This window comes from Malurus melanocephalus, unplaced genomic scaffold (genome assembly GCF_030028575.1).
Source record: "Malurus melanocephalus ecotype Western Australia unplaced genomic scaffold, MMel_1.1 scaffold_5, whole genome shotgun sequence".
NCBI lineage: Eukaryota > Metazoa > Chordata > Aves > Passeriformes > Maluridae > Malurus > Malurus melanocephalus.
In genome coordinates this window covers 399,575-426,041 of record NW_026623237.1, presented here as the reverse complement: position 1 = coordinate 426,041, position 26,467 = coordinate 399,575, and the positions used below count along the sequence as shown (strand labels likewise).

General features: G+C 40.1%; 1 protein-coding gene across 2 annotated transcripts in view; it reads right to left on the bottom strand.

Moving 5' to 3' along the window:
- RASGRP3 (RAS guanyl releasing protein 3) overlaps positions 1 to 26,467 on the bottom strand; it is a 58,419-nt gene that overhangs the window by 24,026 nt on the left and 7,926 nt on the right. The window contains exons 2-5 of one of the 2 annotated variants that reach the window (XM_057370041.1): positions 3,972 to 4,164; positions 2,365 to 2,467; positions 1,657 to 1,719; positions 409 to 540 (exon numbers count right to left, since the gene is read on the bottom strand). In XM_057370041.1, the coding sequence (XP_057226024.1) occupies positions 409 to 540; positions 1,657 to 1,719; positions 2,365 to 2,467; positions 3,972 to 4,041 (368 nt within the window). In that variant the 5' untranslated portion in view covers positions 4,042 to 4,164. Of the gene's footprint in view, positions 1 to 408; positions 541 to 1,656; positions 1,937 to 2,364; positions 2,468 to 3,971; positions 4,165 to 26,467 lie in introns of those variants that run through there. The other variant, XM_057370035.1, reaches the window with a different exon arrangement.

Sequence of the window (26,467 nt, the reverse complement as noted above, 5' to 3'; positions counted from 1 at the left end):
GTTAAATCATAGAAAATATTACAAAAAACTAACAGATTACTGATGACAGGACAAGAAAGCTCCCCCGAGAAGATTTAAGATTTACACAGCATGTTAATCACTATGCTGATTGTTATTCTGTATGAAAACTTACTGAAAAAAAGTAATACTAATCACTTAATTGGCACTTGCTTTGTCAGAAAAAGAATTTATTTCTTGTTTATATGAAAAACACATACAGATAGGAATCTTCTCTTTACTGTGTAACTTTACTTCAAATTTTTAGTAGCTTCAAATTTAAAAACAATTTTGCAAGTGCTTTTCTTGCACTCTCAAGACCAAGATGGCCCATAATATTTTTATATTTTGTACAGAACTAGAATTCTGCTGTTCCAGACACAAAGATATTGCAGCCCATGGCATCCTTACATGCTTGAGATATCAATAAGATGGATGTGATCTTCATATCCGAGATGGCTGGCTACTTCTTGAAACTCTTCAGTCAAACGAATCAGCCCAAGATCCAAGTTAAACTCCGCAGGAAATTCCAAAATCCAGTATCTGAAATCCACAGACAGTTAAGAGAAGCCCAGAGAGTCAGGTATAACAATCAGTGGCTGCCTGTATTTTACGCACATTTTTTTAGTAGGACTTATTTCAGATCCACTGTTCCTTAGACAAAGAGAGTGAACTATCTCAGCTTCTGTAATTATCTGTGACAGTGAAGTGGCAAAGCTCACTTTTTCTTTTAATTTTCTTTTCTTAACTCACAATAGCACAACAAAGMAGCATTCTATTTAAAAGCAAAATTRAAGTGATRTCTCAGGTGACACACACAAAAACCACACACAGGCTGCCAGGACACCCAAAGARCACTTGCATTCGGTCCCTGTCCAAYKGTTTGTCTGMTCAGGAAAGACTTTTCCATGAAAATGAAAATGTAAATTAGAGTGGCAGTTCTTCAACGATTACTGTGTAAAGCAGATGCAAGCCATGTAACCTTACAGGTAAACCATGTAAGCATCCTCCTCTGTGTAATGGGGGTGGAAAAGGCTTTATCAGTCCTGCCTTCCATAGCCCCCCTCATTTTTCTTCTCACTGATGTAACTTCATCCAGAGGAAGGAGGAAAAAGCACTTGTTTGGGTGAAGCAGGTTTTGTCATATTTACTTAAAAATTTCCCCTTTACAGGGAAATTTTCCTACATTAGAATAGCCCAACACATGAAAGCCTTCCCATGTAAACAAGGTCAGTGCAGTTGGTGCAAGGTTTGGAGCACAYCCAACCTGCAACAACTTCAGCATCACTAACACACTCCTGTCATAAATTATGTAGGGATTGCAGGAACCGCAGTCTGCAGCCCAGAGACATTCTCCCCCTCCCACACTATGGTACACCTGGAGAAAATGTCTCTTCTCTGTGTGGCACTGAACTAGTCTTCCTCTGAGAGGCATCACATCTGTGAGCCAGATGAAACAGCACAAGTTTTCAGTCAGCTTTTTAGCTCAGTGCAGTTAAGTGTCTTAAAAGCTGGATGGCTCAACTTAATTGTTTTCAACACACAGAAATTAAGTTTGCTGTACAATGGAGACCAAGTAAAAAAACCCAAACAATATTACATTGAGAGTATCAACAGAACCATAAAACAAAAATGCTTGAGGACCGGAAGCACATTTACCTCATGAAGTAGCAGATTTTCAATCTGAATTCATTGCAGTTCTCCCCATCGGCATCTCTATATGTATGTCAGCTAAAGAAAGCTTTGTGTGCCTTGATTCACAATGCTTTTATTCACTGGAGACTGATACCAGACCAGCTGAATTTTAAAAASTATCAAACTTTTCTCCAGAGATAACCACATTTGCCTCTGATATTTCATTTACTTTCACAGCATTGTAGGGGACAGACAGTATTTTCTGGTTGCCACTTCCCCCTCCCCACCCTCATAAAAAATGCCTCTATTCTACTCTTCTGAATTTGCTGCTGAAAGGTTTCTTGCCAGGCTAACCAAATATGATAATACTTATCATATTAAGAAGTATAATAATAAGAGGAATAAATGACATRTAGGTGCTTAGATATGACTGATAATTCATAATATTCAAAGGCCAACCTGCTATGATACACTTGAAAAGTTATCTTGGCCTCATATTTGCAGTTATTCAAAGTTAATGCAATATCAGCGTTCTTGTACATACAGAAAAAGCCTGCAAAGTCTTTATGTGAGCATAAAAAAGCTCACAAATTTTGACCTTTTAGGCTGAAGAAAAATTCGCCTCTAAACTCTGTTTGTTACTAATTAATTGGCACATTTTTAYAAGGAGTCAGAAAAACAATCTGCTTTGGATGCTGTAATGCCAACTTGCAGCACTCTGTGAAAGGATATGTGGACAGCAGCTTGCCAGCCAGCTCTGTCGAAGGCAGATACCACCGATGCATTAAAAGRAAAGTTCTTGGCAAATGGCTGGAGCACTGGTTTCCTTTGTCATCTGCAAAAGAGAAACAATGAGTTAAACCCCGTTGTAATGGAGGAAAGCTTTTATTCTTCAAGCATAGTCAGACAGAAAGGATCAAAAGTGGAAATGTTGGCTCATTACCTACCAAAGAGGTAGGAAAGAAAACCAGAGCACAAAAATGCTCCATGAACAGTATCTACTACTAGAATGCAGTGACAGTTATTTAAACAGATGAAAAAAAAAACCCAAATCCCAAATGTAGGTAACAGGCCATAGTTAAAAAATAGGGCATTTACAGCACTATSCTAAACTTTATATAAAGACAGTGCCAGGAATATAAGGAACAAAACCCATCAAGAGGGTGGGGAGATGATTTATATACAACTGCTTCCAATACATCTTTTATTACAGCTTTATAGCTTTAAGTTGGCAGTTAAATTACTAAAAAATGGATCTGCTTCAAGGAACTCAAAGTTAAAGCAGTACCTACATCTGTGCCCAAGGTCCCATCTCCAGCTGCCTCACAAAGACCCCTGTCTGTGTGAGGCAGGCTGGCCACTGAAACTGCACAGTTATTCCCTGACAGGCTGGCTGACCGTCAGTCTTCCCCAACAACTGCAATGTTAGATTATTCCCTGTCACTTTTTTTAGAAGACAGCAGATGATGTGATGCATGAAAYAGGAGCCACACATGAACTGTGCTTGCCGAGAGAGTGTGTGTATGAGAAGAGACACTATTGCCAACAGACAGCAAGTGCAAGTGCATAGACTCTGCTAATTCTGTAATTAAGGTCTAGAACAACAAGTTTGATGGTCTACAGAAATGAATGCAAGGGATTCACTGCATTCACTGCAGCTGGTAGCAGGTCTGTCCATCCATCAATTGTTCAATGTCTCTCACCTTTAGATACTTGTTTCCACATGGAAAAGAAATTAGTGCTTCATTCCAGTTAAAAGCCATTCTGCATCTCAAGAGAATCTAAATGTAGCTTTGTGAATCAATGAAAACATTTAAGCCCATCCATGAACTCATTTGACTGCAATGTGATATGTGTAATGATTTGTGGTGTAATGGAYCAAGGTCTTTTTCATCACTTCTTTCCCTCAGACCTGGTACATCACATTTTARTAAGAGTAAAAAKATTACATGAGCCTTAGGTCATATTYTTGYTGATTATTGCATGATGATTTGGAAAACCTTAAAAAAAATGACTCATCAAAACCACAGGTGTGCTTTTGGCCAATGCCAGAAATAACTCTTTGAATAATTCATATAAACATTTCTCTTGGTAAAGGCCGGCATTTAAAAACTGCCATACCCACAATTTTGCATTATCTGTATTAAGAAAATTTAATCCAGTATGCATGTGATTAAAATTCTGGTTTGCATGATTCTGGGCCAAATTGAAACATGGAAAATTTTACAGGACAGAAACGCTCTTAGCCAAGAGAAAGATTGGCTAAACCAGAGAACAGCAGGACGTATATTAAAAGATTAATTTCAATAACAACAAAATAAAATATTGAAAGAGCATACCAAACATTTCAATACAAGTGTTCAAAAGCTCATCTAATGTTGCAGCCTTTCCAAGAGTGTTTGACCCCATTGTCTTTTAATCGTTGTCAAAAAATAAGAGACATTTTCACCAAGTAGAAGGATGCTTCTTCAGATGYCCAGCTTTTTCACTTTATTTTGTTGGTTGCACTCTTAGCTGGACTTCAATGAAAATCTGAAGAAAGTAAAAGAAATCATAATTACATGACTATAWGGAAGAATTATCAGGATGCAATGTTTACAGATCAATTCATCTTTTCTATGAATTGCTTTTCCCCATATGATACAGAGCATGTGAAAAATTGCCAAAAGCTTTGCCTGCATTCCAGCCTGTGTTTCTAAGCATTGTCCAATTGTTTGTCCACAAGCACAAAATAAATCCATAGCTAGGGTCATGAAACAGATACCAGATGGCAAATGAGGACCTGCATGTACTRTGACGCACATTTTGTTGAAGTCATTCTGTTTACACTTGATAAGTCACTTTTTGCTAACAACTGCTTTTATGTTTTTAAGCACAACCATTTTTTTCTCCCTGAAGTTACTGGCTCATGATAATGCTAATGGTCTAAATTGACACAGACCACATAAAGTGTTTAATGAAGTTCATAGCAAACATTAAACTAGAATGCAATTTTTCAAAGGACCTTGAGATCAGCCCGAACATTTTTTAAAATAAAATAAACCTTCCCACAGTAGCTGGGCAGTCACAGAAAGCTGAACACATGCAGAAACTTCTAAATTTTTTTATACATCTACCATGCATTTAAATATCAGATATCTGTTAACCTGAAGCACAGAGTATACTCTGTTACAAGTCTTCAGAAGTAATTTTACAGGTTATATTTAAAGAAGAGAAGAAATCAGTATTTCATTATCTATCTGTGACTAAGTCCCACTGCTGCCTGATCACGCCAAGTGTTTGAAATGTGACGAGCRAGTACATAGAGCAATTTGTCTGGGGAAAAAAATGCCAAGAGTAGAACTAACTCTTGTTTCACATTGAAGTGAAACAATACAGGAATTTGGGAAATTCATTTTCAGAAGTCCTTGCCCATAACATAAACTTTTCAATGCTGGTCATGCAAAGCACTGAGGAACTATGTACCTGCTTTAATTCATCCACAAATATCAAGTTTTTCAAACCCACCACATCACAGACCTTGCACTGCAAACTGGTAGGACTGGCATTCTTCAAGCTACCCTGACCCCCTTCCCAGTGGCCAGTGTCACAAAGAGCACAGAGTGCTCTGAGCTGGGTTTCTGTCTGTTTGCAGCCCTGCAGACACCACTGTGGGCCATCCACCCAGGGACACCAGGCAGTGGCAGCTTTACTGTCCCTGCTGGTGCTGCTTCAGCCAGCCAGCTCACACCCACAACACAGGCAGGTGTGCTCCTTTTGCAGCAAAAGGCACCCTGACACAACTCCCAGCTCCCAGAAAAAGGAGAAATTTCTGCTCATTCAGGGTAGGTCTGCACTACTGAGCTAGCCATGCCCRGACTGACCTGCAGCTCCATCAGTGAAGTCTCCTAACCTCCCAAGCAGAGCTGGCATGTGTAAGCTGCTCATTGCTGGCTTGTGCTAATTCCCACCTGCACCTCAGATCCACTCAGGACACCACTGACTGGTCAGGGGTGCTCTAGCAGCACAATGCACTGCCTCTCAGCACCCGGAAAAGTGTCCTGCATTGGACACTTGTCTATAGACCTCCACTCAGAGTCCTGTGGTGCTGAGGCTGTTTGAAGCATGYAGCAGTGTTTTGCTTGGAAGATCTTCAAAATACTCTATTCAGCCAAAGATGCAAGTCCTATGTGAAGTGGCTGCAAGAGGTGGCATTGTTTAGTCTGAACRAAGGTAGACTGAGAGAAGACCTTATGACTGTCTACARCTGYCTGAAAGGAGGTCACAGTCMGTTGGGGGTCAGCCTCTTYTCCCTGGCAACRGGCAACAGAATGAGAGGAAATGGTCTCAAGTTCCACCAGGGGAAGAATTCAGACTGGATATTAGGGAAAACKTCTTCACTGCAAGGGTGGCCAAGCACTGGAACAGGCCGCCCAGGCAAGTAAGTGGCTGAGTCACCATCTTTGGACACATTTARAAGATGTGAAGTTGTGGCACTTAGGGACATGGTTTTGTGATGGAGTTGGCAGTGCAGTGTTAATGGTTGGATTTGACAATCTTAAAGTTGTCTTTTCCAACCTAAAAAATTCTACGATTCTATAGTATTGTTTTTACATGTGTTCCTATAGTCAGGTTCTTTCTGGTCCCATCCAGCAATGGATTTAGACATGACACRCTCTTTCCTGAAACTGAGAGGACCCTGGAGGACGTAAGCCTGAATGGGGTTTCTACCAGTCAGTGCACACACAATGCTACAGCCCAAGTCAGCAAACAGGAAACTTGATCAGAGAGGTGCTGCTCCTTCCTCCTAGATGGAAGAAAGCACCCTCCTCTGATTCTGGTGGTGCAGAACCCCCTCTTGAAGGAACACGTCTGTTTTTTTAGGAGGCACACAGAGATCCTACTTGCCATGAATTGAGGGGAAACTACTTACACACAACAGTAAACAGAGCACACAGTTAAGAAAAACGGGGAGGTGGGTACACAATGGGGCTTGACTTTAAGCCTGCACTTGGCATTGTAGCAGGAGGTGTCCTGAGAATTGGCTCTGGGGCTGGAATAGGCAGCCTCAACCCTTCCTGCTAGAGCTGGGCTACCTTCAAAACCCAAAGCTTTCTGAAGCAAACCAGAGAATGTGGCAATGCACGGCTCTCTAACCTGCTGGTCAGGCCACACGAGCCATGGTTACCCTAGGGTCAGTCTTTCTACCCAACACTGTTTATGGATTTAAAGTGAAAAAGAGTAAGCAGAGCATTTGCTTGGTTTACTTTCAGAGTTAGCCAGCAGCTGTACGGTGTTTTTTCAAGATCACAACTTCAAACACCTCACCTTTGCAAGAATCCCAGTTGGGCATGTTTGTCCTTTTTCACCATCCCCAAATACTTTTCTGAGTGCTTAAATTACTGGTGTGATTTTCAGAATGCCAGCTATCTAGCTCTTCCAGGCTCATCTGACTAAGGTTTCTTCCAAAATTTCCATTTCCAAGTACGTTTTCATCAGGTCTTCAGAAAACTAAAGGGGAAAAGCTATTGCATTTTCTGTCTAACACTTGAAAATTGCTGAGCAGGAAACGTAGGAGTGGAAGAGATTTGATCTGGCTTTTCAGTTTTGTTGGTATTCCTATCCTCCACAATGGATGTAGAGTATCATCTTTGTCTTCCACTGACAAGAGTATAAAGACAACCATATGGTAATAAACAAATAATGCCCTGAGTAAAATTGAAGGTTTTTGGTTTTTTCTTCAATTATACAACTACTTAAGTAGCAGACACCTAGATCCTGACATTACAGGGCTGTCCTCCCAAACAGCCTATATGACTCTAAGGGTCAGAGCACTAATATAATAATGCTTCTGAAAGGAGAATAAAACATTTCTACCAAGTGAAGAACTGGCTGACAGGGTCTGAGCCAAAACCTGATATCTTTCAACTGCACACTCCCAACCCCACAACCATTACATCATTATTTGTGTGATTGAGCACTGCTGTTCTATTAAAACAATAAAGGACTTGTCTGTATCTTGCCACAATGGTATCCAACCACACCAGCACTTGTAAATATGGATGACTAAAATACAACTCTAAATTTACGTAAATGAAATAAACTATATCCTGTCAATGGTTCAGTGCAAGAAAGGCATGAAAATAAAAATAAAATCATAGTAGGGTTTATCTATGTACAAATAATTAAGAGCATTTGAAATATGTGGATATTATTAAAAAACTGATTGCCAAAAGTACAGTTGGACTTSCAAATAAAGATAACCTTGAGAACCTCTGACCCCAGCTGCTTTCCAGTGTAACTGGAAATGTCTTATTGCCATCCAGTAGTTTCAGGGAATGATTGCACACKACAGTGAAACTGATAAATAATTTTTTGCTTTATAATGGAATGATAAATCCTACTGGGTTTACTATGATTAACATAGGTTATTAAGGACACAGGAGGCACACAATCCTCCCCTGCCATCCCATCTCATYTCTTTATAAGGCCACTTGGGAATTGCAGCCTCCCCTGTAAGTCTTGCTGGTAACCCAAAAAATGCTGRAAAGGGGTTTCAGGGGATAATTGGGAATGGGTGAAGACTGCAACAGCAGCAATACCATCAACATAGACCTAAGCACTCACTCAAAGCCAACAGCTTTGTCAAAAGGACCTCCTTCTTTAAGCCAATAYAAATAATATTGCCATAATATCAGCCATAATATCTCTATGAACCAAGTCATGCTATCAGGCATGTCATGCTTCATTTTATTAAATATTTCTATTATGGGATGTACACTTCCTCCTTAGGGGGAATGCAGAAACATCTGCAGTGATGTGCTCAAAGGTTATAAGTTTGTCATGGACTAAACTACAAAACATGGAGGTCCTTCAAAATCCTGCCAACACCCCAACTGCCACATGCACACAGTTAATTTGGGCAGATGGCTTTCCTTAATACTTTTGTGCAGTGTAATTGCATTTTGTGTTCAGCATCTTGGAAGTCTTGAGATGGTGCTGTTGTGGACTGTCTTGATAGATTACTTAAAACAAGTATGTAGGCTGTGAACTTTTGAGACAGATGTGGTCAGGATACCCTGCCAGCAAATGCGTGGTCTTATGCAAAAACACCAAACGGTGTGAACAGGTTTAAATGTTGGCAGCATGAGGCCAAGGTTTAAATGTTGGCTGCTGTAATTAGGTAAGCCAAAAGACATCACTTCTACAGCTGGAGGCTACTAAGGGGAGGTCCACATGTACAATCTACAGCAGTTTAAATAATGTTAAAATGTCAAGGCTGTATAAATCCCCATGYGGGCATGCTGACGTGGATTTCAAGCAAGTTTTATCAGTTACAGGTGCAAGCTAATTCAATAAGTCAGTTTTAAATAGCTTAAATTTGACATACAGGGTAAATTTATTAAACACAATTAAATTTAAGCAGCTTTTTAGCCAGGCCAAAGTAAACATACATGTAGAATTTTCTCCATTTATGAAGAGTGGGCTATTTTCCTTCTACTTAAAGACAATAAATAGAGGCACATGCAAACAGTCCCACCTTGACACAAAAGAATCTTTATGTGTCTCAGTTTATCCATAAAATTTCCAGAGGCCTGCACACAGAAGACTCATATTCCTTACAAGATTAGGGCATTCTTGGGGCTTTAAGTAAGCCAGACCTCCCCTCATCTTCCCTCCTCCAAGCCTACACAACACATCAGCAAATGTTTGTGTTAAACAGCTTCCACCTGGCTGCTGGAGAAGTGTTAAGAGTGAGCAGCTCAACAGGGAAATCCAATCAGTAGCAGTATGCAGAAAAGAAGCCAAGAAGAAATCATGAATCTCATGAGAAACTTTAAGGGTAATTTCCCTTGCTACACCTTTTCCCATTATTCTGCCTTAATCCTATGCAGGGCAAGCTCTTCAGGACTGAGCTCATCTGCTACCCTGTAGATGGAGTGGAGGCTCTCACTCAAAGACCCTTTCTTGTTACTAGTCTCCACATGCATTAGTGTAATTACAATAATAGTAATAATAGTAATAATAGTAATAATAGTAATAGTAATAATAGTAATAGTAATAGTAATAATAATAATAATGATCCCAGCTGGGACTGCACCTTTCCCTACACAGGTGTAATCAAGACATCTGTTTGGGCTCAAATCAACCCAGATCTTAGGTTGCCTACTGCGTGGCTCCTGGAGTTTACTCTCTCCCAGTCATTCAGTATTCCCTGYAGACGTTTATTTATGATGGCACACACAAGGCTATTTCTAGAAAACTCACAGCAAGTGGCACAGAGGGTCAGTTTTCCAGTGTCTGACACAGGCAGGAGCTGTGTTAGACAGGACAGGGCAGAGATGCCGGGCTGTCAGGCAGCCAAATGCCACTGCCYATGACCTCAGCCATCACATGCAGCTGGCTGCAGGATGGCACATCTGGCTTACCAATGGCATTTGTTGTGTGGAGCAAGGACACAGAACAAGGGAGAGATTGTGGCACTGCTCCAGGAATGCAAGATACAAGTCTTGCTGGGGGCAGAAGAGGAATGAAAATTAAGTATGGGAGTCTTGGGCTCATCTGATGCCACTTCCCAGAACTCATTCACCTTTGCTGCACACCTTCAGATAATAGCTACACAATAAACCACAACAACTGTCTGCACCCTATTGCTTTGATTCACTTTTTATTTGGATCAAAGGGGAACTTCAAAACACACTAAACAACAGAGTGGGACGTCTGTTTGAAAAGAGGATAGGACAGGGGAATGGATRTATGCTCACTGCTGGTGGCTGGCTAAAGCCAATCCCCTCTGGTGAGACAACCAGCAGTGCATGAGGTCAGGGTCAGTACTCAGCAGTTTCTCTCCACTGCTGCTTCCTTCACACTCTTGTCCTRTGCTCCAGCAGGGGTTCCCTGTGGGCCACAGTCCCTTCAGAGGTGCACTTGCTCTGCCATGAACTTATCAATAAAACCACTGCTCTTCCACAGAGCACCTCCTTGTCCTCTGACCTTATTATTACCTTGTTCTTCCCTCCTCCTACCCGTTCCCTTCTTCTCTCTGTGTTTCCTTCCACTCAGAATTTTCTGCCTTTTCTTAAATATGTTTTTGCAGAGATGTCACCAACTTAGCTGATGGGCTCAGCTGCATGGGGTCCCTTGCAAAGACAGCTGGAAGTGGCTGTGTCTGACGCAGGGCAGCCTCTGGTCTCCTTCCACAGAGGCCATGCYCGCAGTCTCCCCGCTGCCAAAACCTTGCTATTTACATCCAGTATGATCTCTAAGGGATGAGCATTTGTGCCTTGGCACAAAAGTATTCAATTTRCAAATTCTCAAAATATATTTTATTATGCTTTGAGAAAAGGCTCCATTGAGCTTAGTATTTACTTTCACAAGTCACTTCATTAACACAGAGAGGTATTATAAACCATTTYAAGCCCTAGACCTCTACTCTTCTATGGGCCACAGGTAAGAGAGAGAGTGGGAACATGTATCCACTCTCATGGACTATCAAACTGTTACATTAGAGCCACATGGTATGAGTTAATAAATTAGTATATGGAGTACACTACATGCTGACCTAACATAAAAGAGAAGCTTACAGAAATCATGAGGAATGCCACTGGACAGTCACATGACCAAATACTTTCAGTAATCAGAAAGTCACTTGATTAAGGCTTGAGCTGCTTAAGTAGCATTTTGTTAACATTCTTTCTGTGAAATATAACCAAGGTGATTTCAGAGACAAMTGAACCCCTCCACCACCACCATCSCAGGTTTTCTCCCTTATTATCCACCTAAAATAATGGATAGCTTGATAACTGAATTTGTTAAAACAACAAGGGTCTCATTCCCAATTGCAGTGCTAGCATTTAATAGTACTGGTTATCTACCATGCTTTATTTTGTCCCATCCACTTCTACATTTTTTCCTATATTTACTTTGTTGGTATTTGCTTCTGTAATTTTAACTCCAGCTAATAAATTGTAGTAAAATCTGAACACACATTCTTGGTTTGTTGCATATACTACAGTGATGACATCTTCCATTTTCCATGGGTCAAAGTAGTACAGTTGTCCAGAGTGCATCAGGTTAAAGGGGAGAGCTAAGGAAGACTTTAGTTTATTTTCAAAAGAAGGAAAGCTCCCAACTGTAATTATCAGCAGATTTGTCACAAAAATTATTTTGCTGTTCCCAGTAAAGTAAAATCAAATTACCAATATCAGACATTTGATTAACATGTGTTACACCAGGGTATGCARCTCTTCTACAAAACCTTGTGCTTCAGACACATCAGAGATCTCCAGCACCAAGGGAGAGGACAGCAACAGCAGTAAGAGTTTCACAAACTCTAACTTGATCTTTTTTCAGAAGCCAAGCAAGACACCATCAATACCTCYTACAAGATATACTACTGCCTGTAAGACTTCCAAGAAACTCCTGGCAATTACCTCTGCTATTCACGGAACTTGCACAGTGCATTTTTGAAGTGTAAGCCTGCTTTTTGACCTAGTCCAGYCAGGGTTAAAATAAATTTTATCAGCAGATATTCACAACTGGGTACACTGTTATATAACTGCCTAAGAAAAAAACAATTTTTAAAGTTATTTTAAAAGACATCTGGGGAAGTAATCAACCCTTCAATTCTGAAAGAAAAAACTAAGAATATTTATTGCCATATATCTGTTACAAAATATTCTAATATTTTAGTATTGTTTTTCTTAGCTATATTCTCTTAAAGACAAGCTGGAAAAATCACACTTATTTATTAATTAGATTACTAAGAAATCCTAGACCCTGTTTGCCTAGACTTTCTGATATGTTTAGATTGAAAACCTACCACAAAGCTTGTTATATCTTATTTTTTACTAAGCCCAAATTTTTCAATAGTAGCATAGTCCCTGGGTAGTGACTTCTTTCAAGCTATCTAATATTCCAAAAGTTCCAACAGTTTTAGAAGTCGGCACTGTTTTCAGTTTCACATAACTTTTCAATCAATTTTAAGGCAAAGAGGAATCATAAGAGCATGTAAACTTGTATTAAAATTCAATTACAAATTAAAATTTCACATCAAGCTCTTGTTTAATAAACCACAGCTTCCAAATAAAKTTTTCCCTCGGAAGAAGCATTTTCACTCTGTATCATTCTGTAATTTCCAGTTATGTCCTACSATAGACTAACTGCTCATGGAACAGTACCTTCTAGACCCCACMCTGGCAGACAGCCACACTGCAGGTATCTGTGCCACTCTTTGAAACAATGCCACAGGAATTGCAGACATGGAGCTTCTCAAGCCCACCAAGCTCTACAAGCTTGTGCTGGTCACCCAAACAGTAGACATTACAGCTAAATGTCCCAAACCCCAATATTTTAAAACACTCMCCCTCTTCTACTGGCCATCTCTGCAGCTATGTTGTATCAAGGTAAGACAAAAATATTATCTGCAGTCATAGATACCARTAGGGAGAATTCCACATCTCCTACTTACCGGCTGTCATTTCCAGCAGCAAYGATCATATTTGATTTCTCACTCTTTCTGGTTTCTGGCCTTTCCCAAGCTGAAGAACAACTGCAGTTRCTTTACATCTACTGGAAACAAGGGTAACACCTTGCAAAAAGGGGAAGTTAAGTACATGTTCATTTTACCTCCTCCAATCCTGTTATCCCTTATATTCCCTCACATCTCTCCCCATGAACTCACAATCTATACCTACCCTAGAGGGAGGAACAGCCTCCCTGTGTAGTGAGAGCAGTTTGCTGACCTTTCCTCCTGTGACTACAGTCGGAACCTAGGCTGGCTTCAGAAATATCCCAACCACGCATTTACAGCCTGGGAAGTACTTATCAGTGCWGTAAATTTAAGGCAGCAACTGGCAAAACAATAAAGGCAGGAAGAGGYTTTCAGAGACTTAAGTAATGGGAAACTGGATGTCTGAGGTGGAGCAAGACAGAGTTAAAAGGACAGAGGGCAGGACAGAGCTTTGGCTCCTTTCTCTCATTTGGCTGTTACGGTGCAGTTGTAATCGGATAATCCTTTGTTTTCCCTTTGATGAATGTAGAAAATGGTTCACRTGTAACTGCTGTTTCCCCACAGACCTGTTAACAGGTCCCAGASGAGGAGGGAAGCTGGCCCAGTTGCTAATGGCCAGCAGCCCTTCTCTCTCCCCGGTGGCGGCTGCCCACTGGTTTGAGAGGCGCTGCTCTTTGAGGAGAGAATGCAAATGGCAATGGTTCTCTGGGGAGCGGTGACAGGCACGCACGGCGACAGAGCTGCTGCGTGACCCTCGCAGCTCATGCAAATGGCAGGCTCCTGCACGCTCTCACGCATCGCCTGTCTCGGSTGCTGCTGTGGGTTTGCAGCTGCACAGGTCACCAGCACCTCACSACTCGCAGGCAAGCAGGCGTGCAAGAGGCTGCTAGAGTGAAAACACAGCCCGGAGGTCAGGAGAGAGCCAGTATCTTTCTTTTTGGAGTTCTGTCGGCAGATGGTGGATATCAAAATACATAAGAAGTTTCTCACCTCTCTTTATTATTTATGACTTTCCCTTGGGAAGATGGGTGAAACAATAGCAGCTTCAGATTTCTTAATGACGCAAAGACACTATTTTAAACACAGGCATACAGTGCTCCTTGGGCCAGTTCAGAGTTTTTTTAAATACTARGCTTTCAACAGGGAAGAGCAGTAAAGATCTTATTTGCTGGTTTTAGTGTGTCTGAATAGATTTTGTACTTTTTTTTTCCGAGGCAACAAAGCAACCATCAGTGTGCTGAGTAAACTTTGTTTCCTTGCCAAGCAATCTACTAAGAAACATACACTGATTAGTACAAACACGAAAACACAGCAAATCTCTAAAACTGTTTACAATCAGTCTACAGAGTCTACAGAGYACAGGATATGAGAACAGTGCCACCACAGTTCCTATAGTCCTATATCCAAACTCTTGGAACAGAGTGAGTTTTATTAATAACCACATATCTTCCTAACAATAAGACAGCTGGCAGCCAACAAGTTAAATGCCTTCTTTAAAAAGAGAGTAATGTAAGAAGGCACTATAAAAAAAATACACRGAACAGCAAGACAGCTTGAAAAAGGGGAAGGAGCAGTGTAAAAAAAAAMYCCCAAAGAAAAAAGAGGAAARGCATCTTACAGTGCCTGCTTTAATAAGTAGTACTTCAAACAAGTAACTCTGATCTTTATATTGCTAATATTATTTTGGCAGATACATATTTATTTTTTAAAGAATATTTAACACAGGATTGCAGCTACACAAATATCCCAGCCACAGARCACATCGCTACCATAAGACTTCAGAAAAACAAACTGTATCAAAACCCATTGGTTARGTTCACAATGTGCATGTCTTAAGATATAGCACTGTAATTCTTTAAAGCCATTTATGCCAAAGATTCACCATTATTTGAAAAGCAACAAGAGCAGTTGCTGTAGCTGTAACAGTTGAGAATCAAATACTGCACCCAGTACACTTTTGGCTTTGTAGATAAAATCCTGTCAGTTATTAAATTGGTAGTATAACACCTTTGCAGTGGCCAGTTTAGACTATCCCAAGCAACTTGAAAGACTCTTATTAAATTAATCCAAACATATTTGTTTTGCATTTATAGAGGACACTCATAACTCTTTACTCTTTAGCATATAATTATCAAATTTAAGGACCTTACCAGAATTTCTTTAAAGATCTGCTAAACTCCAATAATTGCAAAAAAAAAAAAAAAATTCCTGTGTTCATGTAATGAAGCTAATGTCAAGTGAAAAGTGATCAGGTAAGGCAAGGAGTTTAAAGRGTGAAGGGGTTGGGAAGGTCTTGATTTAAAAGCTGATTTAGAGGCTTAGGGACTTGTTTTTCTTCACCCAGTATTTAGCACTGAAAGACTGGCTGCTGTTGCAGTCAGGTTTTCAAATCAGCTCAGTCCTTTTCAAGCTTACATACAGGAGCAATTTATATTTCTATAAGCACTATATTTCTATAAGTATCCCAGATAACCATGTTCAAGTCAAATTTTACACCCATTTCTAATTCAGTATCATTAAATCAGTTCAATAATTCAAAAAGGAGAAGGTTTTGAAACACAGACATGGAACAAGTTGCTAAAGGGCCTTTACTTAAGATACATTAGTTTGAAAACCACRTCTCTTATTTTAGTTCTGCAATGTGAGCTGAGAACCAGATCCAAAAAAAGGATTAAGAGCCCGGATCCTGGCTCCCTTTTAATTCTGTGGCCTGACTCGAGGGGTATGTTTCTCAGCCTGGTCTCTCACTTCTCACCTTCTCACCCCGGAAGGTGACTGCCTAGAGCTTATAAACTCTTTCAGCAGTTTCAGTATTAAAGTCTGAATCAGTAACATCAAGAAACTTCCTGCTTAGGTCAGTACTAAATCCTTTAGAGATCTTTGCACACAAAAGTTCTCTGCCTTGTCTGTGTTAGGCATCCTTTAGTCACACCTAACATGTCAATCCCATACTAGATAGGTGCCATTGTGATGCACAAGCTCTTTTTCCAAGACCTCTGAACACTCGTTAAAGGCATGAGAGATATAGGATCAACTGTTCCAGTTAATGGAAGGATTGCAGATCTCACACTCTCTTGGCTGAGACTACAGAGGACACTTACAATCCTGAGAACCTCAGTGTAATTCCATGTGGCATGAAATAATGAAGTTTCCTTGGTCTACAGGCAGTGAGCTAGTGAGAGCATGACTGGGTAATTTAAGGGGAAGAGCACTTACTCAAGAAGGGGGGRAAAAAAGTGAATTTTTTTTCCTGCCCCAATTCCTACTTCAGATAAAAATATACAGACAGTCATTAGGGCAGGGCCTGGAAACCAAGAGTTTTAGGAAGGGTGGCAGCTGTTCCAGGAAGTATGTGTTCATGAATTCAGCAACGYAGAACATGAGTAAGCAAACTAAAGTGTGCAAGACATCTTTAGCAAAGGAGATTATTATTAGTCTTTTAAGGAAGCTATTTAATGAACAGTGTGATAAGGCTGGAATGTCATGGCTACTCRGATTTAGATGACAAAAATCACTATATCCAGGCAGTGAGTTGACTCAAGCCCTAATTCAGCAAACTTTTTCTGATGTAATTTTCCCCACTGGCAATCAATTATGTGTTTGCATAAGTGGGTTTTTTTTTACTTCTCACTAGAAACACCAGAAATTTCCAAACAAGCTCTGGGCTCAAACAATGCATTGCTGCAAAACAAACCATTTATCAATGCATGCCACATGAACCAGAACCGAGATGATGAATTGGGTTGTCCTAAGTGAATTATGGGTTATGAATGGGAACCTATCTGTTGTAATGCTACTTCAGATTAAGAAAATTCTATTTATTGAGACCCGAGTTTAAGCTGGAGAAACACTACATCTTTTTAAAGAGCATGAACAAAAACAGAACACTACAACAAGGAATACACGCAGCCTTTCTTGATGTGTCAAAGGCAGCCTTACCAACGTGTTTAGCAAGCATGCAAGTACAGCCCCCAGTCTATTCGAACATCTCATGTATGACTTACTTAAATTCTAGTCTCTAAGACCAATTTCTATATTGAAAACCAGCAAGCTGTTTCAGGCATGGGGAGCAAAATATACTTCAAAATTCATCTTAGAGAAACTTGCACTCCATACCCCCTCACTCAAGACCATCACTGCTCTGAGTGGAACAGATTTCCACAGAAGGGATTGAAAAGAGAGGAAGTTTTAACAGTAGTGGAAGGTGTTGTATATGGAAAAGTATTGCTATACATAGCACGTAATATCAATGTATGTATCTCAGCTACTGTATATTAAGCTTGGTATGACTTCTGTGGTAGTCTAAAGCAGACATACTGCTGAATCACTAATATTAAATTTGTGTTAATTTAAGATGATACAGTTATTTTCTCTTTGCAGGAGCTAAATATATKAAGTATCTGAACAAGAATAGCTCAGGTGTCACTAATTTCACATGTATTATTATGCCTGGCAGGTTCTTGAGATGCTGAAGCCTACYCCCCTTGCCTGAGAAACCCCAGATCATTAGTAAAGAGCATATGYATAAATCACAGGTGGGAGAGTGCTCTGTAGAGAGAGTCAAACCATTTCACTTATTTGAATGTGGTCAAGGGGAACAGTTATTCAGAGAAGTGAGACAACAGATGGCCACCAAAACAACCAGAGTAGTTCTCAGGGGTAATAATATTTTCTGCTGAGCTGTAAACATCAGTTCTGTGGGTATTCCACACACTCACATGTTGAACCTGACCTTATACACACTTAGAGGTTAGTTGAGCTTCTGATGGGATCTCAGTTAATTCAGCTCAGCAAATACCTATGTATTTGCAGGATTAAATTTTGTAGCTGAACTACACTCAGGAAGTCTGTTTTGTTGATGTTTCTGGTGCTTGTAGTTGATATTCTTTTAAGAATAGTAGTTGATATTCTTTTAAGAGAAAAGTTCCTCCTTTCACAATACTTCTATTTGGGTGGTCAGGTGGTTTTTAAATATGTTATACCAATATGAAAGCCTATTAGTGAAAAAGTACTACTGCACTGGCTATTCATATTGAATAAAAAAAAAAACCACAGACAAAATAAGTGAAGAGCAAAAGCAAGAAGACCTAAAAATTTGTTTCAGGCCTTTGATTCAAACTCTCAGGTATMAAACATTGTTATTTCTGACTTACAAGAAAGGGCCAACATGAAAAAACAATCAAATTCAGCAGCAAAAAGTGAATATACCTTAAAAAGGCTAGCAGAAAACACTCAGCACAAGTTGTTTAGAGTACCTGTGCAAATGTATTGTAGCCAGGCTGGGACAGCTTGAGATAAAAAGAAAACCACACAAGTRCCCCTACAGTATTTTAAAAAGCAGTTTCCCTTCTTTATTCAGGAACATCCTGGGAGTGGCTTCTTGGTACAATGGCATTTTCAGCTAGAAAGAGGGACTAGCACAACTGCAGTTGCTCCTCAGCTAGACGTTTTGATATGGAGCAGAAATATACCCATTCACAGAATTGCCAGACTGCCCTGATCATTTCCTCAGAGTAAAGGGAAAAGATTTAACAGGAACCTTGTGATGGTCTCAGTGACAAGGGTACACACTGACTTCTGCACAGGGACAGCAATGTCCCCATTGTTACCCAATTTCCTGTACAATGTAATAAAAAAATCCAGGATTTTAGTTACATATTGGAAATGCAAGGGCAGAGCACTTCCCCAAACAAAAAAATGCTGAAATTTAATTAATGTTTTTCAYGCCTGTTCAGACCTGCCTTGGCTTACATTAACATAATGGGGGTGTATGTTCAAAAGGCTGAGCATGGCTTTTTATGAGATCAGGATATTTTATATTTATWTAAATAATATAAAAGGGTGGTAGTACAGAGGCTGTTTTCTGCTCAAGTGCAAAATCCAGTGGTTTTTCATGACTGGTGTTGCAGTGACAGATGTTGCAGTTAGAATTCACAAGAAAAGCAGTGAGGAGAGTCTGAAGACTGCAGTTATTTCTCAAAGTACACTCTCTGTGTTTAATGGTTAAGTATTCTTACCAAAATGGGTTGGTGACAAGGACTGACACAATTATAGTCTTGAGACTCTTGAGACTCTTGAGAGTCTCGTGAGGTTGATCAAGTTTTCCTCATTTTGTGGACAGAGGATTTAAAAGTCTAGTCCTGACTCTTGAAGTTAATTCAGAATTAGATATAGCAATGACAGCTGGAAGCTGTAAATAAAGCAGGGGTTTTTGTCTTAAACTTTGCAGATCCAAATGATGAGTTATTTTCCTTGATTAGAAATTACCTTAATAACCAGTAGCATAAAGGCACAAAACTGAGCTCTCCCACTACATTTCTTTGAGACAATTCAGCTACCACTGTAACAACATGTTTTCAGACATTATTATCTGAAGGTGAGCTCAACAGTGTCTTAATCTAATGTTTACTTTGTAATCATAATTTTATCTCTTTCCTACTACACTTAATTCCCAGAGCTGCCTGAGAATAAAATCAGCTGCACAAGAAGCACATATAGCTGGCCCATAACCCAGTGGTGCACAGCCGTGTGGCTTTCCATCAACCTTCTGCACCAATGCKGGCACAGCAGTTGTGGAGAAGCAGGGAAGAAGAATTTACAGCAGGATGGACTCACATCAGTTTTCTTATTGATTTGATGTTTAACTTGGGTTTAAAACATGGTCCTTCAACGGTCCCAGACAGTTTGATTAATAGAGAACACTCATTACAAATACAAAATGCAGAGTCTGGAAACAAGCACACCATGTCATAGTCTTACTCAAAAAGCAGAATTCCTACAATTCGGAAGAAAAAGAAACTTATTCTGGGATCAGAATAAAAAGTGTCAGGGGACAAGTTATTCTCCCTGCCCCACACAGAATGGAGATGTGGACAGGCTGGAGGGGCCCCATTGCAGCCAAGGTGCCCAGGGGACCAGGGGCTCCGGGCACAAAGCCAGGCACCTCAGGACCTGTAGGCCTGCTCCATTTGTGGTGTTCCATGGTATCCCTGTGGGAGGGCTGTAGTATGCTGAGAGTACTTCAGTTCTTGATTCAAAGACCGTCTATCCTTGGAGACAGAAACAGGCAGGAAGCCACAAAGACTTCTGGTGTTGTCAGCAATTGAAACCGATTGACATTTTCCTGTAAAATTTCTAATTAACTGTCAAAGGTATAAACTATGGTTTAAAAGAAAATGTAAGTCTTTAGGGAGAAATAATGTTTCTCTTTCTTATCTGAGAACACTTTGAAAAGTTTATTCTCCCCACCTTTGAAGGGGGGCCTGCATGCATGCTATCAGTGTTTACTCTYGGACCTTCCTCAACAGGACCCCAGTGATCTCCACCTCTTCCCTCCTTTAACCTTCCCCAAAGCACCTGGCATCCCTTAGTCTTATCACATATCAAGATCCATCACTCATTCATCCGTTCTCATTCCTCTATGTCTTCCTTCTAAGAAAATGGATTCATCTCTATATAAATAATAGATCAAAAGTTCCTTTTTATGTAYCCTATACTCTGGCTTTAAAAGAAAACTTCAGATCATAAGAGTCAAAAATTACCAGACAGGGAAATCAATCATTCATGAAGCAACACCACGAAATATGCAAGTATCCAAAATTAAATTGAACTAAGATTTTGGAGATATTTAGGAGACTCATTCCCTGTTTTTTAGGGAAGAGATTTTTTCCACCTTCACAATCTAATTATKCATGGTGATCCAGAATGACTCAGTAATATCTTAATCAGTACATCTTCGTTCTTCCTGCATTTCTCTGCTTCTACCTTTTTTTTTTCACCCCCAGAAAGTAGCCAGTCACAAGCAACTTTGTTCACATTGATCACACAGTTTTGAGGGATTGACCTCTGTCAATTCCTTACACTACTACTTCTAAGCCAAACACTGAAATTGCTCCATCCTCATGTTGCATCTCTATCTATTGACTAACTCTACAGAGAAAGGAAAATAGARTCATCATAAACAGCCTCCTCACTCCATCATCTGAGTAGATAAGCACCATATTCCCTTCCTGGCTGACATAAGAGCAAAACACCGTGCCTGCCTTGTTCCTGCAAGAGCGAAAACAATACTGTTGCTAATCACAGGTCAGAAAAATACAGGCATTCTGAGCATGAATGACTGCTTATCAATGAAGTTTCAAAAATACGCCTCACYCTTTCAAGTGAAACCTTTTTACGAAAGGTCTAGGATGAAAATAGGAAAACAGTGACAGTTTAGGAAAAAAAATCAAAAACAGGGAACATCACTTACTGTGCTTGGTTCTGCAGAGGTATTCAACACAAACATCACCCTTCCTTGTCCAGCTGCCAAGTGCTAAAGCATGAAATGAGCAGCTGTTTCCTTCAAGCTGGGGCTGTGTGTCTTAACTAGTCACATGCCCCTCCTGAAAAATCTCACTGCCGTGCCAGGAGGTTAGAATCTGAAGATCATTATTCCCCCTATTAGAAAATCCTTTTCATAACAGCAGCCTTTGCTAAAGCATTTGACTGGAACACAGTGTTATGTGCTCCATAACTTCTGTTTTTCTGGAGTTTTTTTTTTTGGTTGGTTTTTTTTTTTTTTTTTTTTTTTTTTTTTTAAAGACTAACATCAAACAGTAGATAAGCCTTACAGCAGGGGCAGCACAAATGGAAAGTTAAACACATCCCCTTTAATTACTTCAGGTTTTTTTTTTACTTCACACTTTGCTGTGTTTTAATATGGGARTTTAAACAGGAATAGGAAAATTTAGAATACTGTTGTATTCATAGTGTATTTTACACCATAGGAGACTATGCTGATCATGCAAAATATGTGAACAATCCCACTTTTGGGGATTAATTGTACTTAAGGGGTAACATCACTATCTTTTGAGTTCAGACAGCAGAGTGATGAGTATGTTATTAATACTGGAGATCATTTTAATTTTAGCATCTGGCATTTTTACGCCATGGATTATGGGGCTGCATTGTGGTAGACGTATATCAGACTGAGACAGACCCTTTGAGGTAAGGACTATTAGTCTAAACAGAGATAACGACAAAAAGCATTCTTATCCCCATGTTCCCAGGTGTAGGGAAGATGTAGGACAAATGAAGGAGAAACACTGAAGTCAGGAAAGGAACAGTTTTAGATGGAATTTTCCAGGGTGATAGGTACATGACTGAAATTCAACTGAGATTTTACACTTAATTCCCTTTAGCTTGGTCACGCATTTAAAGACACTTAGGTATTTAAAGACAAAGGCATRTAGTCATTGGGATTTTGAGGGTGAGGTGCAAAACATAATTTTCTGAATTTCTTAAATTCCCATCCCATATATAGGATACACTGTGCTCAAACTCTGGCGGTACCTTAAATTGGAAAGACTGACAGGACACAGGCAATTGCCATCCCTCAGTATATGATGTGCTCATGGTATTTTATTGTTTGCAAGCAGTCCAAATCCTGTGAGAGACTGCACAATCTCACTGGATTACAAAGGACATTATAGGGCATTTTTCTGAAATGCAAACTACACCAACAGATGGTGCTGCTACAGAGTTTTGACCAAAATCAAGAAATTGCTCAGAGCCAGGTGCCGGTTGTTAAAACTGTTACAATATAATAGCATTTCTAGCCAGCATTTATCATTTGTCATTCCCCATTTATCAAAATCCAGTGAAAGCCAGCAAACCTCTGAAGACAAGTCTGCAGTGACAAAGGGTAATTCGGGTTGCTTCCTTTGACCTTAGCCAGCTCTTCACATTACATAAACCGGCACATGGTTACAAAACCATGCAGCCACCAGCGCTGCCAGCACAGCCTGGAGCAGGCAAAAAACCCTTGTGCTAATTACCCACGCCTGCCTTTGTGAGTATCTCCTGTTTCTCGGGACTCCAGGGAAACAAGTCCTGCCTCGWATGAGCTCTGTCCAGCCGGCCAGGCGAGCCCAGCTTGTGGGAAGCTGTGGCGGTGGCCAGGGGGSCCAAGGAGCCCGGTACGGCCCCTGCTCCAAGGGCTTGAGCTCTGCGTGAGGCCCGGGCTCCCCTCGGCATGAAGGGGTCGGGAAAGGGAGAGGAGGAGGCCTGGGAACATGGAATGTTTGCTGCAGGTGTGTCCCGGGCACCACCAGGCTGGGCAGCGCCTCAGCGAGCTGCTCCTCGCTCGTGTCATCCTGGGCGGCTCCCAGAGAGGGACCCAGCGCTTGGGGCTCTGTGGCCGGCCTGCGCCGCTGCTAAGGAGGCTGTAAAATAGGAGGTGGTAGAAACTGTGAATTTAAAAATGAGCAATAAGCCCATGAGGAATGGGTTCATTTGCGTTCAGGCCAGTGGAAGGGTGGCCCTGGCCATGGCTGGTGGGCCCAGAGCTGGGTGTGAACACTCGGCCTCTCACGGAGAACGGAGACAGCGCTCGCTGTTCTTCAGGGCATGGCCCAGCGACCAAGGGCGTTATGCTTGAGAAATGACATTGCATTTCCCCTAGAACACATTGAAATCAAGGGCAACAGAAATTTACATGCAGCTTTAAAATTATTCCTAAATTTCTTTACGACCTTTGTTACAAAATTACTGCCTGTTTATAGTGAAGAAAATGATTGAAATATGTTCCACAACAATCTACTTGTYCACRAATACAATTTTTTTTTTAMTTCCTCAATTTCTCTGATTATGCAATATCAACTGCACTCTTTTACATTTATCATCACCYATTAGTATAATTGATTGAAAACTGGTAGTACCTGGGCCATTTGAAATAGCACAGAAAAYGATGTCATCACTCTGCACTGGATCKCTGCCTTTGTTTGGTAGTCATGCTCCGCACAGGGGCATAATTTGATGATAGTGACTGGATGGCAATAGTCCACAAACAGCTTGGGATACACTCCCTAAAAAGTAAAGGAGCCTTTCTACTTTCTGAAATGAGTAGACAAATAAATTWTTATTTATGGCTCAGTAAAAACTGCCATAAACTGTGGTTTATATGGGAAAAAGTTTATCTATGCTTATGCTAGACAGACAGTTTGAAGTCATTGTGAAACAGGACAGAGAAATAATTTGGGTGTAATTCCTGAAAACAGAAGTCTTAAATATTTTGTGGAGGTTTTTCTTTTTTCCTTTTGTTTCCTGTTTTTTTGTTTTTTTTGTTTGGTTTTTTTTGTTTTGTTTTTTTTTGTGGTTTTTTTTTGTTTTTTGTTTTTTAAGAAATACCAACATACGAAAGAGGATCAGGTAGTTAATGCAGATACAATAAATGACGTGGTGTGTTCTTACACATATCAGACAGCATCTTAAGTATGACAAAAGGTTTGCTGTTTGGAACAGAACAGTATTCTGCCTTCTCTTTCTGTTGAAAAAACACATAAAGACTGGATTGGAAAAGGTACATTTTTTTCTCTAYAKACATTCATTTAAGASTAGGGCTYRATGATCCTTGTGGGTTGCTTCCAACTCAAAAGATTTTGTGATTAATGCCTCAAATAAAAACTAAGAGATGAACATAGATTTAGGCTGAAATTAGATGTAAGAAATGCTGAAAAGGAACAACAAAAACTAAGTACAGTTTGCACTGGATTGTGATAGGGATGTGTATCATGTTAGGTAAAATTTTTAATGTCAAATAGTATGGATAGCTTTTGGAACAGCCTCAGAGAACTAAAGAATGGAACAGTTGTCCATTTTGGCTCAGGTAGGGATCAGGAAGATTTTTGCTTTTACTGATGCTGAATAAATGGATCAAGAGCCTCCTTGCTGTAGGAGAAGCTTTATTTAATGTCTTCTTTTAACAGTTGTTTCTTTCCTTTTTTTTTTTTTTTTTTTTTTTTTCAGATGTACTTGGCTGTGTCTGTACTTGCTGATGTGCAATTTAATTAACTATAGGTGTTTTAATTTAGAAATTGATCACTGACAGCTTATCCCAACAGCAGTGAGATACTGTGCAGAATTTTGAACTATGGAGTTATATTCTGCATATGGCAGTTATGGACRTCTGTTTTATGGGCTGCCTGGAAATGTCTCTTTTCTGTTAACATGTTCTTCTGGAATTTATGGAAGAGGATGTAAGACTCTTAGTGGACATAAACGTSAGGTTATACTAGCTGCAAGTCTGAAACATTTGTTTCCTAAATGGCTGCCCTATCATTTGGCTTCTGCCTTTTGGAATATATGGAACTCAAAACTAACAGACAARCTGCCTGGTTTGCTGGTCTACCTCACTGCCCCAGGTATGTATAGCTTTCACTATCAGCTGAAGTGAATGAAAGCAGACCATGGAAGCTGGATTAGACAGGATGTTTTATAAATACCAAAGTGCAATTAAAGGGGCTGCTATAAATAGTCCAACAGCTCTTACACAAAGCTGCCAGCTAAAGGACATATGAAGGGCATAACAGATAGGAAATTCGGCTGAAAATACTGTWTATAAGGTTCTCAACCTTACATTACATTAAATCAGTTTTAAACACCTATAAGCTGTATTACATCCCTAGCGTTCTAAGTCAATTCCAGGTTCTGTAATGCTCTAGGGGGCACAGGAGTACTGCAAATGCCCAATGTTCCTCTTCTTCCATGCCCAAGGGTGCACCCAGTAGTCATATTATCTCTCAGAAAGTAAGAGCTGAGAGGTTAAATTATGAAATTAGGGCATCCCTAGGTATGACCCTTGAAATCAGTTCATCTTTTATATAAGGAATTAAATGTCATAGGGGGAGTCCATAGCAATGCTTAGAGTCAAGGCTGCTGGCTGCTTTTCATTGGAAAACAGTGCCCTTCAGTGGTTTAAACATATGAGAGAATAGTTATATAAATGTAAGTTTGATATGCTCTGTACCCATCTGAAATTTTAAGTTCGTGAATGAAGGTAAAATATCCTACAATTCTATTCTCAAAAATAACAGATGAAAAAGAATTATTGTGCTCTGTTAAATGTTTCTGCCAAGTTGAAAAACAGAAAACTTCTAGGCTACGAAGTACAGACATGTCTTTTGACAGCTCAGTTGCATCATGGCAGGCAGTGGGGGAYTTTTTTGTTGACCTAGTAAACATTSAGCCCAGCTATAAGCCTCTGACAAAGCTTTTCACTTGTTACTGTGACTCCTGAATTTTCTGGGAATTAAGCCACTCTGCCAATGGTCTGTGCCCTCAGTGCTTCTCATGCCATGTTCCAGAGGGCCTCTTGCTTGTTGTCTAGGCTATCTTCCCACCATTTCTGGATGTCTCTTAGTTTCCTCCTAACCACTTGGACTACATAGTGGAAAACCCAGAAGCAGTATGCCTGGAATGGAAGGGATTAGAATAGAATAGAATAGAATAGAATAGAATAGAATAGAATAGAATAGAATAGAATAGAATAGAATAGAATAGAATAGAATAGAATAGAATAGAATA